This window comes from Brachyistius frenatus, unplaced genomic scaffold (genome assembly GCF_029030835.1).
Source record: "Brachyistius frenatus isolate BFR_SWC_R1_liver_20210118 unplaced genomic scaffold, ASM2903083v1 Contig_25, whole genome shotgun sequence".
Lineage (NCBI taxonomy): Eukaryota > Metazoa > Chordata > Actinopteri > Embiotocidae > Brachyistius > Brachyistius frenatus.
The window spans coordinates 2,132,965-2,150,004 of NW_027210624.1; the positions used below are offsets into that span (position 1 = coordinate 2,132,965).

Genomic DNA, 17,040 nt, shown 5'->3' on the forward strand with positions numbered 1-17,040 from the left:
GCAGTAAACTTGTGAAAGTACCAGTGAACAATATATTTTGGTTTGTTTTTGGACAGAGCTACTGCACAGTCTACTAGAATACAGTAAAACAGGATTTAATACAGTCATGTGAAAAAGTATGTACATCGCCATGGAAATTGTTGACTTTTGTTAACATATTTGAATAAACAAACACTTCGAAAGAGTTCCAATTGATTGAAGGGTTAATTAGTTAGGGTTATACTCAAACAAATGACACATCAAACTGACATTTTGTGGTCATTTTTATAATTTGAATGAATGAAAGAAACAGATTGGTGACGTGGAAAAAAGTAATTACACCCCTACATTTATCAGCCTTCATCAAACTTTCATAACTTATAATCAGGGTTTCGTATGAAGTGCCAACAATCAGAACCTCCTTCGGGAGCAGTGGCTGCAACTTATCTTATTTAAACCTCTGATATCAGCAGTCAGCTGTTGTCTTTGCTTCTAAAGTGTGTGGTGTCACCATGCCAAGATCTAAAGCGCTCTGTAAGACCTTCAGAAAAAAGGCTGTGGATGCTTAGAAAAAAAAAAATCTCCAAATGATTTGAAACTAATCATTCCACTGTCAGGAAAATCTATTTGTAGTGATGTAGATTTTAAACAAATGCCAGTTTGTCTACAGGCTTCTCCAGAAAATTCAGCTGAAGTGGACGATTTGATGCAAAAAGAAATCTCCAAAAAAAAACCAATTTTATCACAGGATGTGCAGGTAACTCTTGCGTCTACCATCAGAAAGAGATTGCTCAAATTTGACCTGTGTGGGAGGTGTTTTTGATGAGCAAAAAGGAAATTGGGGTTTAACTACAGTTTTCCAATTAACATATAGGTAAGGACTACACCTTGTGGAAAACATGCTCTTGTCACAGCGCTCCGAAAAAGGCATAAAAGAACCCAACAGGGTCTGGCTCAAGTAGCATCAAAACACAAAATCAGAATGAAATGGTACAGACAGGGGCGTTGGAAAGCTACAGCACACAGGAAACAGACAATCTGACAGAGACTAAGTGGAGCTAGACCAGTATATATACCAGAGGGATAATGAGGCAATGAGGAACAGGTGAGTGGAAATAGAGAGCAGCTGGGTGGAAAAGGCTGGCAGGTGGGAGCGGCCGGGTCTGGACTGACAGCACAGTTAGATCATGGACAAGGAAACAACCATCCATCCATCCATTATCTATAACCGCTTTATCCTGAGCAGGGTCATGGGGTCGGCTGGAGCCTATCCCAGTTATCTTTGGGGGGAAGGCGGGATACACCCTGGACAGGTCGCCAGCCTATCACAGGGCCAGGAAACAACCAACCAGAATGAATGAACAGACTAAGATACAGATTTTAACAAATGATCATTGTTCAATGAAAACCCCCTTTCTCTACATCTGACAATTTTGAATATTTTAGAAAATACTTTAAGTTCATTAAACTCATTGAATCAGTTTTAAAACCTACAACACTATATATATATATATTTATAAAAAACAAAACAAAAACCAACAACTATAAACTAGGTTGTTTTTTTTAAACTCACAAAAGTGAACAATTTGTAAATACATGGTTTTCACAAACCGTGTCAATGGATGAACACGTTACCCTCTATTCACCCATTAAAGATATATCTCAGTGGATCTGTCATACCCAGGGGTCCCAAAGGGCCCCACATGCACTGTTTGTCATCGGCTTTGTGGGAATATGAGCTGCTGTTCATATAACATTTCAACAGTGTCACTTGCACCTGCAGGCTCGGAGTTTACCTCCAAGTAGGTGGAAGGTTATTATAGTCACTCCCCACTTCCTGCTGTGCTGAGCTGGGTGAGCTTGAGGGGAGTGATGGGGTCAAGCCTGCATGCCAAATATACATTTTGTACTCTTTATATTCTATGTTTTACACTATAACTTGTTCCAGAAGATTTGGCTGAAAATTGTAATCAACCACATAACCACAAACAGAGGGATTAATAGGGGGCGAACGACAAAATTATGCCGACGATAATCAGTAAAAATTCAATGAGCGTCTGGAGCAGATCTGCTTTAAAAAAATATTTTTAGCAGTAAAACTATAATCCTTCAATTAGTCTGTGACTAATGCCACCAAGTCACCCCCACTGTAAAAAAAATGTCCTCTATTGCGCTCTGTTGCGGTACCTTGGTCACACGATGCCACGTCACATGACATTTGTATGCGAGTGTAGGTTTCATGCTTTCATGCCGTGATACTGCGTTGAATCCTTCCACTGAGAACATGTACTTATGAAGTCACCACTGCTACTTTGCATAAGATTCAGACACGTTCACTCGGTCACTGAGTTCAGCCACAAGGTCGCACTCGGTTACATCAGCTGGCGGAGTTTTTCTGGTCACCCCCCGCTGGCTGCTACAGCGTGTCACCCTCACATTTCTTGCAAAGCTGTTGCTTCTTTCATTTATGGCGAGTTGGGCGCTCTCTGAGGATTTCATCTCAATTTTAAAAAGAACGGAGAGTTTCAGACGGAAATGAATCTCTGTTGAAAGGCAAAAAAAGAGTTTCATATTTCTCGAATCCAAAAAAAAAAAAGAAAAGACAGCAGAGAAAAAAAATGACATCTAATCTGGCACACTTTGTTGTGGGCAATGTTCTCAGATCCGCTCTCATTTCTTCTGCTAATTGCAACATGGTAATTAGGTGTACAATCTAATTTACGATGGGGGTTCGTTTAAGGAAATATGCATTATTTAAGGGGGGGGATCCAAGACGGGCGATTAATATTAGGCTGGCAGGGTAACAGCAGCACAGACATACTCGCGGGTCTGATGACGGCAGAGGCAGTGAGGATTGAAATGGCAATGACAACGTAAGTGAGGCAGATACCGTCAATGATGATGATGATGGGGATGATGATGATGGTGATTATGGCACAGTGGTGGCGACTGCAAACGTCGTTCTCCCGAGCCAGAAACATAAAGGAAGGTCGCTGACCTCTGATTTCAGTCCTATTTCCCCTACAAGCCAAGTCCTAATAGACTCCATTAACAGGAAGAGAGGGCGAGCGAGGGAGGGGGAGAGAAAGCCCTGACTCTGGAGTAAAGTCTGCATATGTGATGACTTGCAGTCTGGCTGGCTGAATGAAGCAGGCTCAGAGCCTGATAACCTCCTCTTTCCTTATTATTTCCCCTCATTTAACTCACTGTGTGCCTCCATCACACTCCATGTTCTTGTGTGTGTGTGTGTGTGTGTGTGTGTGTGTGTGTGTGTGTGTGTGTGTGTGTGTGTGTGTGTGTGTGTGTGTGTGTGTGTGTGTGTGTGTGTGTGTGTGTGTGTGTGTGTGTGTGTGTGAGAGGCAATCTCTCACTCCTGCAGCACGTCTGTTATTTCACAGCAATTTTGGATAATGATTTATTTTACTATCCACAATTGGAAGGCCTTCCGCTTGAAAGGGAATGATAAAATAGTAATCCCGTTGCAATTACGTAGTGAGAGATAGTCACATTCATTGAGATTCACTGATACAACTGACACGGACCTACGAAAGCTTTGAAACCAGTGACGAACACTCAACTCAATTCTTCCGTGTTACTGGCTCAGTAAAGCACATGAACCGAGACGAGCCTTTTAAAACCCACTGTACATACTGTAAATACTTCTGAGCTCGTGTAAAGATCAGTTGTCCGACAAAATAAGAGGGCTCTCTGGTGGCCCCTATCATCTCAGTGATATCAATATTAAATGCTGCGTATTCCATCCGTGATAGAAGAAGCACTCGCAGCTCGTACTTAAATAAAAGCAGTAATTCAGAATTTAGATACTATTATAAAGCAAGTATATGGTTTTGAATTTGATTAATTATCATTTTGAATGCATTAATGTGTTGGCAGCATGTTTATATTTGCATATTTTTAACTGCCAAATTGTGTTGGGCATTTTGTCAATCCCAATGCATGAATATTTCAGATGATTATATTTTTTAGCATAAAAACAGAAGAATCTGTAATGCAACTAAAATGACCCATCGACCTCCATCCCCCCCCTTTGTAGCCGACATGTTAGCCGAAGGGTACTAATGTTGGTTTTGGGACCTGCTTTTTTTTTTTATTCTTAATTAAAATATATGAGCTTATTATGTAAAATATATATATATATTTTTTTTTTATGTTATGCTCTTAATTTGATAGTGACAGTGGAGATAGATGGGAAATATGGGTAAATTGAGCAAGGGAATGACCTGCAGTAAAGGAATGTCCAGCTCGGTATCTGCATGTATGCGCCCTAATCACTCGGGTATCAGAACAACCCCAAAATGTGAATTAATTTCGATCAAATTGTGGATTTGTCAGACATTTTAGTCTGGTCTTATTGCCATTTTAGCATGTTTGGGCTCCAGCTGTCACCATCTTTGTTGTGTACAGTTACCACACAGGTTTCAGGTGTTGTTCTCGTATATTTCAAGGTTGTTGGAGAAGGTGTTTACTTGTTGTCAGACAGTAACTCCAGTTATCATTTCATAACTCTGACTTTGGAGTTTTGCTCCGAGTCTGAGTTTAGTTTGAGGGTGGAAGCATGTTTTCGTACTTTGTCCTCGCTGTTTTGTTCAGTGGATTGTAAAGCTGGTGACCTCAGCTAACATGATAACATAACACTGATTACTGAATGCGATACGTTTTGCATTAATGGCAGTGCAACAGGTCGGGCATCAAAATGACCTCCTGGATGAGAGATATTTGGGGCGGTGGAGGACACCACTCTATTAATCTGAAGATTAGAGGCTACAGTAAACCCCAGTTTGTGGCTACAGTGTGATTGTGGAGATGCATGCAGGTTGTTGATGAAGTATAGAGACATACTTGCTTTTGAACTACACTTTCACGTTGTCAACCGTTTGCATAGTGAACGCTACTGCTCATGCTAGCCTACACACTCCACCCACGGGGCGCGCCAGAGAAACATTACATATCATTAGAACATCATGATTTGCCTGATGTAAACAATAACCATGGCAACAATCAATGCTTCAATCAATCAATGCTTTGCTGATTGTCAGATCACAGGGGAACAAAACACACCTTCCCCACTCCGCTTTTTTTTTTTTTTAAATCATTTTCCGCCTTGCTCGAACGTAACGGCCTCGGACATGCTTTCGTTAAGTTTTGCAGTTCGCTGGACCGGGCACATCTCCATACTGCCTCTACACCATCAATAATATACACCAATATCATGATCAATTGCATCTTGCAGACACATTGCGTTAATTTCTGAGGAGGTGCACAACCAACACTCCAAACAAACAGACGCAGGATACGAGAGGCAGCCATCACGCACACACAAAGCAAATAAAGGCCTGAAACTTTGCATTAAAGTAGCAAAACAGTCATTTGTCCATCTTTAATTTTTGTATTTGTTGATAAAAAAAAGCAATCTTCCCCATCAAAGTTCTTGTTTTCAATGGTTACATTTCATATAGTTTTAGTGGTCATGAAAAAAAGGTTGTCAAAAGTTGTATTTCGCAGGACACTGCAGTTCTTCTTTCAGCAGAAGTGTGGGCAGGATTTCTGGGAGAGCATGCAGTGTCATATTTCCACACGAAATGAATGTGTTTTATTTCAGTCTTCCTCTGCGGTACATTTCATACTTTTACTTGCTCCACGGTTCATACAGGTTCACTTGCAGAAGTTCTACCTCTCTATCCGAGTTTTATTAATGTCTACACCAATGGTGGACATTAGAAATTAGATTTGAAGGTTTAAAGTAAATCGGGGTTCATGATTAAACAAATTTAACCCTCATGTTATTTTGACATGCTGTGGGGAGGATGCTTTTCACTGGGAGGGTTCAAAGAAAGCTGTAATAACCCCGGAGAGGGCAGAGCTTTGAAACAAAGTTCAGCCCAACCCACTCATCAAAAGTGAAAGTGGTCGCTCTGCAGAAAAATATCCTCTGTGACTTTTGTCTTTAATGACTAGTAGCTGCTAAATAAATTCAGTGGCATAAACAGTGCTATAAAATCAAAGTCAGGCCTGTGCTTGAGTATTTGGTTGCTACTGACTGCTGCTTAGTCATCACTACAAAGCACATTGTCCAGAAACACGGGTGCAGATCTGCACTCCCCTCAGACATTAATGTGTGACATCTGAAAATGACGGATGGTTTCTAGTAATCCTTCGGCTTTCAGCCTCTGTTACAATATCAATGTGGGAAAGCATGCGGAGGATGTGCAGTCTGGACACATCAAAGGAAATATGCGATCTTAGCGCTGCGTTTACGAGAAACTTGATCCAGACGGTCCGCTCCACGAGAAGATGTTCCGCTTGTGTCCCGAGGATGCGGGTCAGCTGCATGGAAAGTCAATGCAACATGTGGCTGACTCCAACCGGAGAGGTTCAAAAACAAGAAGATGAGACTCCAGGATTTTCTCTGAGAGCAGGTCAAAGTGAGAAGCTTTTTTTTTTTCTGTAGCTCTTTAGCTGTGCCTTTTGCACGGGTAGGTAGATGTGAAGTTGACAAATGAAGCGGGGCAGCAGTTTTGAGAGATCAAGGAGTTGCGGCATTTGAGGCAAAAACAACACTCTCCAGCACTCCAAACCTGGGAGGTTCTCCAGAGTGAGCTTAATTAACGACTGCAGGCGAAGCTTCGTTTTGGAAAACCACGGGGCTTTTACTGGAAATCAGAGATGCTAATAAGTTGCCTGCCCATTCGAGGTCATCGACATAAGCGGGGGAGCAGAGAAGAAGATGCATTTTTATTTATTTTTTATCTTATCGTGTTAGTTTGTAACTTAAATTCGGCTCTTTGGTTTATCCACTGCTGTTTTGTATCATTATCTGTGTCAAGTAGAGTAATTATCTAACAAATGTATAAAAGCGGCTCTCTAATTAAATGCCATGGGCTGTAAGAGATGAATATAAATTATTTATACTGCTTTGATGAGAGCTAGCTAGCTCTAAGGAGCGAGCAGTCAGTCGCTTTTAGAATTGAAACCACTGCAGCGGGATTTTACTGAAACTTACTTGGGGGCGTTTGAGGGGGGATAAAAGAAGCTAAATCTGAGTGTTTGCCACTCGGGGTAGGTTGGGTTGGTGGTGGTGGTGGTGGTGAGGGGAGGGAGACGGGGGGGCATGTCAGGGTTCTGCGTTTAGAAACCAGTTTCTCCAAAGATGTAATTTGCTCATTGTAGAGAGAGAAAAGTATTTTCATTCTGGTATTTACAAGTCAGGAAGAGGAGAGGCCGCTCGGGGCTTCTGGAAGGTTCAACAAGTGTTTACTAAACATATTTAAAGTCACAGACACCAACTGTGCGGCGCTCACACCCTGGCCATCATCTAATTTGGTCCATATAACTGGAGGGGGAAGCTAAAAAAAACTCTCCCTGCGAACCTCCCACACAGGCAAAACAACAACAAAAAAGCTTTCACCATAATGAAGCATAACCGAGTAGAATCAACAAATGAGACAAAGGAAGCAAGCCAAAGTCAGATAAGAATTTCTTATTATTCCAATAAAAAATACATTCATACAGAAATATAACAATTTTGCAAAACAATTTCAAATAAAAATTTCATAAAGCATAAACATAACAATTTTACAAAAGTTGTTTTTTTTTTCTTTTTATACAAAGATTCAGTTGAGAACAAAGAGCTGTGTGTGTGTGTGTGTGTGTGTGTGTGTGTGTGTGTGTGTGTGTGTGTGTGTGTGTGTGTGACTGAACAGTTTGGGTAGTGGGATGAAAGATATGATGGAAAAATGGAAAAAAGATGCGAGCAAAAAAAAAAAAAAAAAAAAGGAGGAACATCAGAGCTAAATCAAGGCTCAATTATCACTTGAACGGTATTGGCTGCTGTTTGCAACAGAATGGATGTTCCCGCTCGGTGCCCACAAAAGGCCTCGCCAGCACTCCCAAAATCCATCGCAGCAAGCACTTTCAAGTTTGTACTCATCCCGTCTCCTGCGCCCGCTGAGCTGAAATCCATATGTCGGAGCATGCCACGGTGCAGCTTGCTGCAACATCGAATTCCTGCGTCGAGGTCGCCGATTCGGAGTCGGTGGCACGGATCACTTTGTCCTGATCGGTAGAATCTCGAGCATGATTTTAGGTCTCCACCTCCAATAAAAGGGAGATACTTTCATGAGCTGTTTTTATTTATTTATTTGGGCCTAATTTCCAATGCTCGATCTGCATCTCCTCCCCCCCCCCCCCCCCCCCCCCCCTCTCGCTCACTTGCGCCGGTGGCTCTTGTAATACTGTTGCAGCTTGGCTAAAACAACGCTCCCCAGACAGGTCAATAACCAACCTACACAGTCAGCAGTCTGTGACAGATTCCATGCCAACAAAGCCTTTAGCAATTCATTACAGAGAGGCGGTACAAGGCGAGGCCTGTCCGACTGCAGCCTGTTAATTACAATAAATCTTTAGCTTTTTCTTCGGTCCCACTCGGAGGGATGGAGGGACAGTGGGGGGAGGGGCGGGGGGTGGAGGAGAAGGCGCAGCACTCTAAAGTCTAGTCTGGTCCTGTTGTACCTTTGCGCTGTGTGAGATGGACTCGAGTACATACTACACAGTAGTTAACGTCTTTAATAAATGTATTTAAGTGCTCTAAACATACAGCCTTCGTCTTATATACATGTTCGGACTTAATTTAATGTGATCTACATCAACTAAACGGATGCTCGGACTCAAAAACAACACCAACAAAGAAAAAAAAGGCAATCGACTGAGAAAAAGGTACTTTTGTGAACATTTACATTTTACCAACACGATTAACCGCCGCAAATTGAACTTGTCATTAAACACAAAAGGAGGTGCGACCTTGTTTGTAATTGAGCCTTGATCGAGCTTGTCAAATCACCCAGACAACAAATGTGACATCCCGAGAGGGAGCAAAGCACCGCTACCACCACGGGGCTGAGTCACTTGCATAAGGCACCATTAAGGTCAACAGTGCATTATTAGATAGAAAGAAAGTAAAAAAACAAAAACAAAAAAAAAACAACCAACAACTCAAAGAGTAATTAGTCCTCAAGGCATAGAATGAATGAATGAGAAAATGAATAAGCAAGTGGTGAAATCTCCAGCCAGGTGAAAAAAACAAAACAGAATGAAGGAAATGGATGCGGATGCCAAAATAAAAGAGGAAATCATCAAGGCTTTATGTACAATATTGTAACATTTAACCGTTCGCATTTTAGCTGCACTTTTATTGAAACTATTTGCAGTCCTGATTACAGTGGAAACAGGAAGTGAACAAACCCTAGAACCATGCAACACCTGTCTATGATACGGAAGTTATAGTATAGTTGTGTTATACCTCTAAGCACACAGCTTATACAATTGGACTACAAATGAGCTTTGTAGCTTGTAAAAAAATAATAAACCAGGCTACATAACACATTGCACATTTAGTAGCTGCACCAAAAACACCAAAAAAAAAAAAGCTCCTGTCATTCAGTGACCCGAGGGAGGTGGGTGCCTGGGTCACATGCCAGAAGGTGACACGTCAACACCCGTCTCTCTGGTCGAACCCAAGGCCTCAACCGCCTCAGAGAAGCAGCCCTCCTCCCCCCCTCCCTCCGGAGTCTGTCCAGACAGACAGGCAGGAAACTTCCTGGCACTGCCACCGGGGAAACAAGTGGAATGTCTCCCCCAGAAACCCATTCAGTCCACAGCAACATTGGTACTGGCCCCGCGCCATCCACCAAGCCACGTCTCCGCCCCAGAATCATCCTCCTCCTCCTCTTCTTCTTCTCCTTCCATGGGGCCAGTCAGCCAATCACAGACATTCACAGTGCACTCATGCTTACCTCAGACAGTTTTGTAAAGTACCAGTGTATCTGCTGTCTGGGAGATGTCCCCAAAACATCATGCACCATACATACAAATCATTCACTCTTTACGTTCGGCTCTTCTTTTTTTTTTTGTTTTGCTTTTTTTTTGTTTTGTTTGTGTGTTGTAAGTCCTTCTCAATCAAAAACAACAACAACAAAAAAAACGTTCTTCCCCATCCATGATTTTGTCCTCTTGATGCAACAGACAACCTTCAGAGCGCCTTTCTCCAAAGAGAGGTCCCGGAGGCACTGGGTTTCAGTATGGTGCAAAACGGCATGCTTTGGCTGGAACACACTCCCGCCACTCTGCTCTGGGACAGTTCAACCAAGAGACTGGTCGGGAGACGGCGTTTGTTTGTTGTTGATTTTTTTTTTTTTTTTTTCCTCTTTCAAAAAAAAAAAAAAAAAAAAAAAAAAAGAAAGAAAAAAAGAAAAGAAAAAGGAAACGTTTCCCCTTCGCTGCGTTGCTTGGTTGGTGCTTGTCCTGCTCTAGATGTGCCTCTTCATGTGAAGAGCCAGATGGTCAGACCTGGAGAAACATCTGGGGACAGAAGGGGGTGGGGGGGGGGGGTGGGAGAGGAAGTCAGTAACTATGAAAACGAAGCTGCTGGATGAGACATGATTTAGGACATGAATAAATATTGGTTTCTTTTTTTATGGTCTGAAGATCATAACAACTAAACCAACAAATTCCTACAGAGAAGAGGTCAGTTAAGTAAAAAAAAAAAAAAAAAAAAAACTCCCTCTGGATCATTTTTGGTATAAACCCGACAGATACCGGATTTTTGAGGCCGATACTGATGTTGATATTTGGAGGTTTTCAACAATCTAAAGAAGATAAATCAGCCGGTGATTAGCCGAGTATGTCTTTTTTACATAGGAATCTGATATATGATGTTGGACTTTTGAGGCCAATATCGATAATACAAAGTAAAAAAAAAAAAGTCTAATATTGATATATATTGGCTAAAATGTGGTTATCAAATGAAATAATAGAATAATTTACAGTTTATTCATAAACTTTATTGTTTAAAATGACATCAGTGCACTGAAACGGTGGACTTCAGTGGGACAGTGACAATTATAATTAACTATAAATAAAAAAAATTAAAAACCACACAAAAACAACATTTTCTAAATGACCACAAGTATCTTTTTGGCATTATGTTCTTAAAAATAAATAAATAAAAGGTTTTCATTCATTGTATTATGCTGATACCGACATATCTGTGCCATCAGTCATGCTCTGCTAGAGACTGCTCTTTAGTGGACAAACCTTGTGTCTTGTGACTTATCGGCCAACAAACAAGATGTACACATACATCAGCACTGAGATCGGCCTCGTCTATATATCTGTCAAAGTGCACATTTCTTGCAAACAAAAAATAGAATATGCATCAGTGCTGCCGACCTTTAAAAGACCTTCAGTCGATCACGGCAACAGAAACGCAGCTTTATCTGCGGCCTGCTGACGTTATTGGGAGATAAATGGCCCGGCTTACCTGTCACAGTGACTGCATTTAAATGGCTTTGCCCCGGTGTGCTTCCTGAAGTGTCTGGTCAGCTCGTCGCTTCGTGCAAAACGCCACTCGCAGCCTTCCCATGAACACCTGTACGGTTTCTCACCTGCGGGGCGAACGAGGGAGACGATGAGCTCAAACGAGGACAACAAACGCTAATAGAAATGCATGTTGGTTTTTTTTCCCCTTTCTGCCGAGGCGATGACCGATTGGCTCGGCGCTGTTGTTATTTAAATAAATTCAAATCAATCAGCCCGGGGCGGGGGGGGGCCCGGGCGGGATGACAGCATAGGTGCTGAAAGGCCGCTTCGAGACCCAGATTCCACTGAACCCGTTGTGTCGCTAACTCTTGTTTTTATGCAACCTGAAACATGCTGGGAATGCGAACGGCGTTGCTACGCAGCTGAATGTGTGGGACGTATGAAATGGAAAAAAAAGAAAAAGAAACAAAAAAAGCCACACGTGCAATTTCACGCTGCTAATCAAAAAAAGAAATACTCAAATGACCATTCAGAGCCCCCCCGGCTCAGCGGCCCCTGGCTCCCCGCCCATTCGCCCCTTTCCCATGGTGAAACTCAATCTGTTCTGAAGTCCTTTTATCTACCATGTGCAACAAAAAAAAACCTCACCCCCCCTTCACCACCACCACCACCACCACCCCGCCCCCGCTCCTTCTCTCCTCTTCTCTCTTCCTCAGTCAGTCACATTCCAGATAGATTAGGTCACAGTTTAGGTATCCAGCCATGCAGAGCTAATACTCGCGGCGCTCCAGCTGAGGACATCATGCGATGTGGACCTTTAATTACATTACACAATGGGTGGACGATGCCATTAAGGTGGAGGACTGAATTAACAGCACTTCCGGCATTCACTCAATAAAAAAAACAAAAAAAAAACTGCGATTTTTTTTTTTTTTTTTTTTAACCCTACAAATGGATTGCCTCCCCCCCCTCCCCCCTCCCCCTCTCCCCTCTTTGACTTCTCTGTTTACAGACATCACATGTTGCCATGGTAAAAGCTCACCTGTATGAGTGCGCTGGTGTGCTTTTAGGTGGGAGCTCTTCGTGTAAACCTTGCGACACCCGTTGAAGTGACACCTGTGTACTCGCCTCCTGCCATCCGGAGACGCGTCCCCGCACGTGAGTCCCGTCTTTTCCGAACCCTTTGCCGCCCCGCCGCTCCTGATTTTGACCGGCAAGTGCAACTCGGCGTGCGTGGCCACCCAGCCGTTCATCACGCCGCCGGCCTCGGAGTTGGCCTCCGGAGAGGACGGTGGAGTGCTAATGACGGAGGGGCTAAAAGGTCCAGAGCCAACCAAGACAGAGCCCAGGGGGTTGGAGGTAAAGCTGTGCGTGGGCGAGAGCTCCTCAGAACTGTCCGAGGCCTCGCTGCTGGCGTCTGAATTCACACTGTTGGTGTCCAAGATTTGGCTGTCCTGATTGTCCTCCTCGTGGGCCGCCGGGAGCTTTGGGTCGGACTCGGCCTTGGCCTTATCCCCGCAGGCCAAGATCAGCTTGCTCCAGAGGTCCTCCTGGCCGTCGAACTTGAGGTCGGATGTGGAGACGTAAGGCTCGCTCTGCAGGTAGCGCTCCAACTCCAAGCATGTCTGGTCCAAAGCAAGGAAACGAGAAAATACAGTCAGAAGACATGAATTACAGCAGCAGGCCCCCCGAAGAGAGGAGGCTCACCCACACCAGCAAAATGCTTCTGCGTGGGAAATCCTCTTAAATCATGCATGAGCACATCCCCAATATGCTTTTGGTGGTGTAATATTTGTTAAATGCTTACAGCAGAAAACTCTAACCAGGAAATTCCAGCTATCTCTGCACGTTTAACACTCAAGCTCGAGCTCCAACCATTAGTAAAGGGAAAGAAAATGAAGAAGAAGAAGAAGAGGAAGAAAAAAAGCCAGATATTTGCTGCTTGTTTGTATCATGTGATGGTGGATGACAGGACGAGATCAGGGAAGGCCTGAAGGGAGTTGTTGTTTTTTTCCACGACTTTTCCCTGTTGATGTTTCAGAATTAAAATGATAAATCAAGAAAGAATCCAAAGACAGACGGCTACAAAAAAAACACCTTTTGGATGCGAGTCTCCCGGAGTTACTTTCCTCAACTCTGCCTTCCTGCGAACATCACAACACGAAGCGGCCACATCGGCCTCACGGTCCATTCAACACCGCTGAACTCATCCTGCAGCGCGGCAGCAAAACGTGCATTGTCATTTCAGCACTCCACAATGACTCACCGAGCAAATTTAGACTCCTTTTAAGGAAGCCGCTCAACTTCCCCCTCCGACACGAGGGGGCCATTCAGCTGCTTTCCCTCATGCGTACCAATGCCATGCAATCACATCCTTCCTCAGTGTCAGCCACTCCAGCCGCGGCCGTAAGAGATACACTGGCTCCAATTTGATCAGGCCATTAAAGTTGGAAAAAGAAAAGAAAAAGAAAAAGAAAAAGCAGCAGGAGGCTGTTCGTTAGAAGGTGCAGCAGCTCTGACAGGGCACATGTTCGAATAAATATGTTCCTCTCGGCTTCTGCAGCCCCACACAATATTTTCCAGCTGTGCTGCTGTCTACTCGTGCGAGGAGGAATTGGCCGAGGCTGACATTTGAGAGTGTCACGTTGTGGAAGCCCATTCAAATCCGCAGATGAGGAAAACAAATGTTACAGAGCCGGAAAAAAAAAACCCAGTTTCAGAATACTTCTACAAATCGCGTTTTAAAGTTTCTCGTGTTGACTGAAACGGAACCAAAACAGAAGCATCTCGTAAGAGAAAACCCAACAATGTGACATCCTTTATCAGATTCAATTCAAAGTGCACTTCCTCTCACATCCGCGGTCATTTCAGAAGCTTCTGTCGGGGAGTGAAAGCGGCTCTGAAATCATCTGCCAAAAGAAGAAGAGGGCAAAATATAACAGCAGCAGCAGCAAGCAGAGTTACTCTGTCCCTTCATCTTGGACGCAGCAGAGCCTCGACTCCAGCTGTCAGACTGACACACTGATCCACTTCAGCCTGCCAAAAAAAAAAAAAAAAAAAACTTCACAACCAACGCGATCATGAAACAGCGCGTCAAAGTGACCGGACGGGCGCCGTCTAAGCACCGGGCACCTGTGTTTACCAGCGCTACGAGGGGATTTGGGGCTTTTCTTAACTTCTAAACACAGCGATGTGTGTGATCTGTTACAGACCGTGAAATCTGCTCAGTTCCGCTTTACGCAGCTCAAACCAGCTGATGGTAGACACAGTAACTTATATTCACCTGCTGCCAGTACTCCTCCAGTGATGGTAAGGCGGAGAAATAGCCCGTGTCGTGAACTATTTGAAGTTCTTGAAAGATGCTGCACATGGGTAGAACATCCATTTTTTTTTTCCCGAGCTTGCTGTTTGTATTTGTTTTTTTTTGTTTTTTTTTAAAAAAAAAAGCGTATTTAGCTGCACTTTGATATTTTTCTCAGGTAGAAAAACACCCAGTGAAAAAGGAACAAGAGCGGTCCCCTGCGATGCAAACGAACACTTGTATTCAGCGGCAGCAGCGAACCAGCGTCCGTCCGTCAGTGCCCCCCTTCCTTCTTCTTCTTCTCCTCTCGCTCGCGTTCAAGGTATTTGCAAACACCGCACCAGACTGGATGGGGAACAACTGCGCTCTGCAAACTTCCCTATTCAAACCTCGACGCCCGCCCCCCTCCTCCCCACGGCTGGATTACGCCTGCAGCGCGTGGGCCAATCAGCGGCGAGTAGCGTAAGGGTTTGCAAATGATATCACGGGCGACCAATCGCGACGGGCCTCTGACTTAATTTGGTTTCTTCTCCGTTTTAATTGGTTCGTTTAACTCCCAGTGGCTCGCCGCTGATTGGCTGGTTATTTATAGGCATGTATATAAGCCGCTGCTGCAGCCGCTCGAACTCTAGTCTTTTTCTGTCGGCTACATGTTTCGCCACAGACAGCGCCTGTGAGCCGAAACAGTTTCACTCCTCTTCTGTGGAACATTTCAGCCTCTATCTCTGTGTGTGTGTGTGTGTGTGTGTGTGTGTCTGTATGTGTGGGCGTGTGTGCAACTTTGTCTCAAGTAACACTTGCAACACTGCTGTTTAAAGGGGAAAAGTGTGTTGACATCAGACCCTACACATTCCAGAGTGAAGGTGTGTTGGGACAGTGACTCATAAATGACAGGATATTGTTATTTTATCAGAGCACACAGGAAACACTAGCCCTCCCTTCTCTGTGAATGAATTAATATAGAAATGTTCTTCTGCTTTATCACCGAGGAGGCCGAGAAGATCAAAGTTGCACTCTGCCCTCAGCAGAGCTTTGACAAGTGCAGCCTCTTATTAGTTTAAAAACTTTTCTTTATACCTAATTTGCACTTAAAAGAGCAAAAAGCAGAATTAATATTCAACAGTAGTTCCCCAAAGTTAAAGAGTTTGTTTTACCCCAATTTAGTTATTATGATACATGAAAAAATCCTGTATAAATTAAAAGAGAATTATTCCCTAGATCATTTTAAACCAGAATTCACTTAAGCTATTTCAGCCGGCATTTCTAATGTGTAAGGAGAGGAGTAATGTGTCTGATGTTTGTGTGGGCATGAGCTGCAAGAAGTACAACTAAAATGTGATTTTTATGTTCAAGATATTGCAGGAGAACATTGTTGTGTGATAGTTTACATTGCATTATTTATGTTGCCTTACAATATTCATATATATATTTTGCTTCAGAATGACTCTTCATCACTATTCTCACTTCTCCTGGAGGCTGTAGGCTTTATGTTATATCAATCTTCTATTTTTAAAAGATATTGGTCCATTTTTGGAGCTAAATTCAGCATCTCGAATAAGAAATTGTGCTTCATCTGCTCCTTTAATGTGAAATATTTACATGATTAAAGTTATAATTGATTTCTCATTAGGTTTTTTGTGCTGAGTTAAAAAAAAAGGATGAAATATTTAAGTGTTTTACAGTTTCTACTTCCCATTAGTGTGACTTCATCACTAAATTTAAGTTTTAGAGGTTTGTAGAGGTGAACTATATGCATTATGTTACATGACAAACTAAAAGTAAATAAGCACAGATTTTTTTTTTTTGTTCTTATCTCTTTAAAATAATGTCTGGGCCCAGACGTTTGGAGCCACTGCATTTGAAAATTAAAATCTGATTCATACATAAAGTTTGTGTTAAAATGTTAAAATACAAGTTAAAATTTGTGTTCAGAACTTATTTATGTTGTTTTCAAAGATTCAGTTAAACTCCAAATTCAGAGTCTTGCATTACACACCGTGAGGCTTTTCAGAGTAAAAGCAGGAACATTTACACTATCGGTAAAATTATAACACCCATAACCCTCTCTAGCTTTAAGATTAGACTCAAAACGTTCCTTCTTGATAAAGCCTATAGTTAGGGCTGGCTCAGGTAGACCTGAACCAACCCTTAGTTATGCTGTTATAGGCCGAGGCTGCTGGAGGACCTCGTTACATGCTGAGCTTCTTTTCTTTCCTCCTACTCTTTAACTGACTCATATCTCACCATCTTTTACTCTCCCATATATTTTTCTTATTATCTGTTGTCTCCATTCAGTTCCCTCGCTCGCGTAGTTTCTCTTCTTTCTTTTGCAGATGTCCCGCCATGGAGCTGCATGTCTCTGCCCTGCGCTTGTCGTCTCCACCAACAGTTCTTCTCTTCTATCTCTATGCTGTCCTTTTCTCTCT

At 42.9% G+C, this 17,040-nt stretch overlaps 1 protein-coding gene across 1 annotated transcript; it reads right to left on the minus strand.

Moving 5' to 3' along the window:
* Positions 1-7,462: 7,462 nt before the first annotated feature.
* On the minus strand, positions 7,463-14,992 carry klf6a (Kruppel like factor 6a). Its single transcript, XM_069698003.1, has 4 exons — positions 14,597-14,992; positions 12,356-12,938; positions 11,315-11,438; positions 7,463-10,353 (listed from the first exon to the last, which is right to left on the minus strand). Exons 1-4 carry the CDS (start codon positions 14,696-14,698, stop codon positions 10,302-10,304), a joined length of 861 nt encoding a protein of 286 aa, XP_069554104.1. The 5' UTR covers positions 14,699-14,992; the 3' UTR covers positions 7,463-10,301.
* Between the last annotated feature and the right edge of the window lie 2,048 nt (positions 14,993-17,040).

Excerpts from the sequence above, each read along its gene's own strand:
- klf6a (XM_069698003.1), bottom strand. The coding sequence starts at position 14,698 with ATGGATGTTCTACCCATGTGCAGCATCTTTCAAGAACTTCAAATAGTT. Across the intron at positions 12,939-14,596 it reads TGGAGGAGTACTGGCAGCAG|ACATGCTTGGAGTTGGAGCG; the intron begins GTGAATATAAGT and ends GCTTTGGACCAG. Across the intron at positions 11,439-12,355 it reads ACACCAGCGCACTCATACAG|GTGAGAAACCGTACAGGTGT; the intron begins GTGAGCTTTTAC and ends TTCGCCCCGCAG.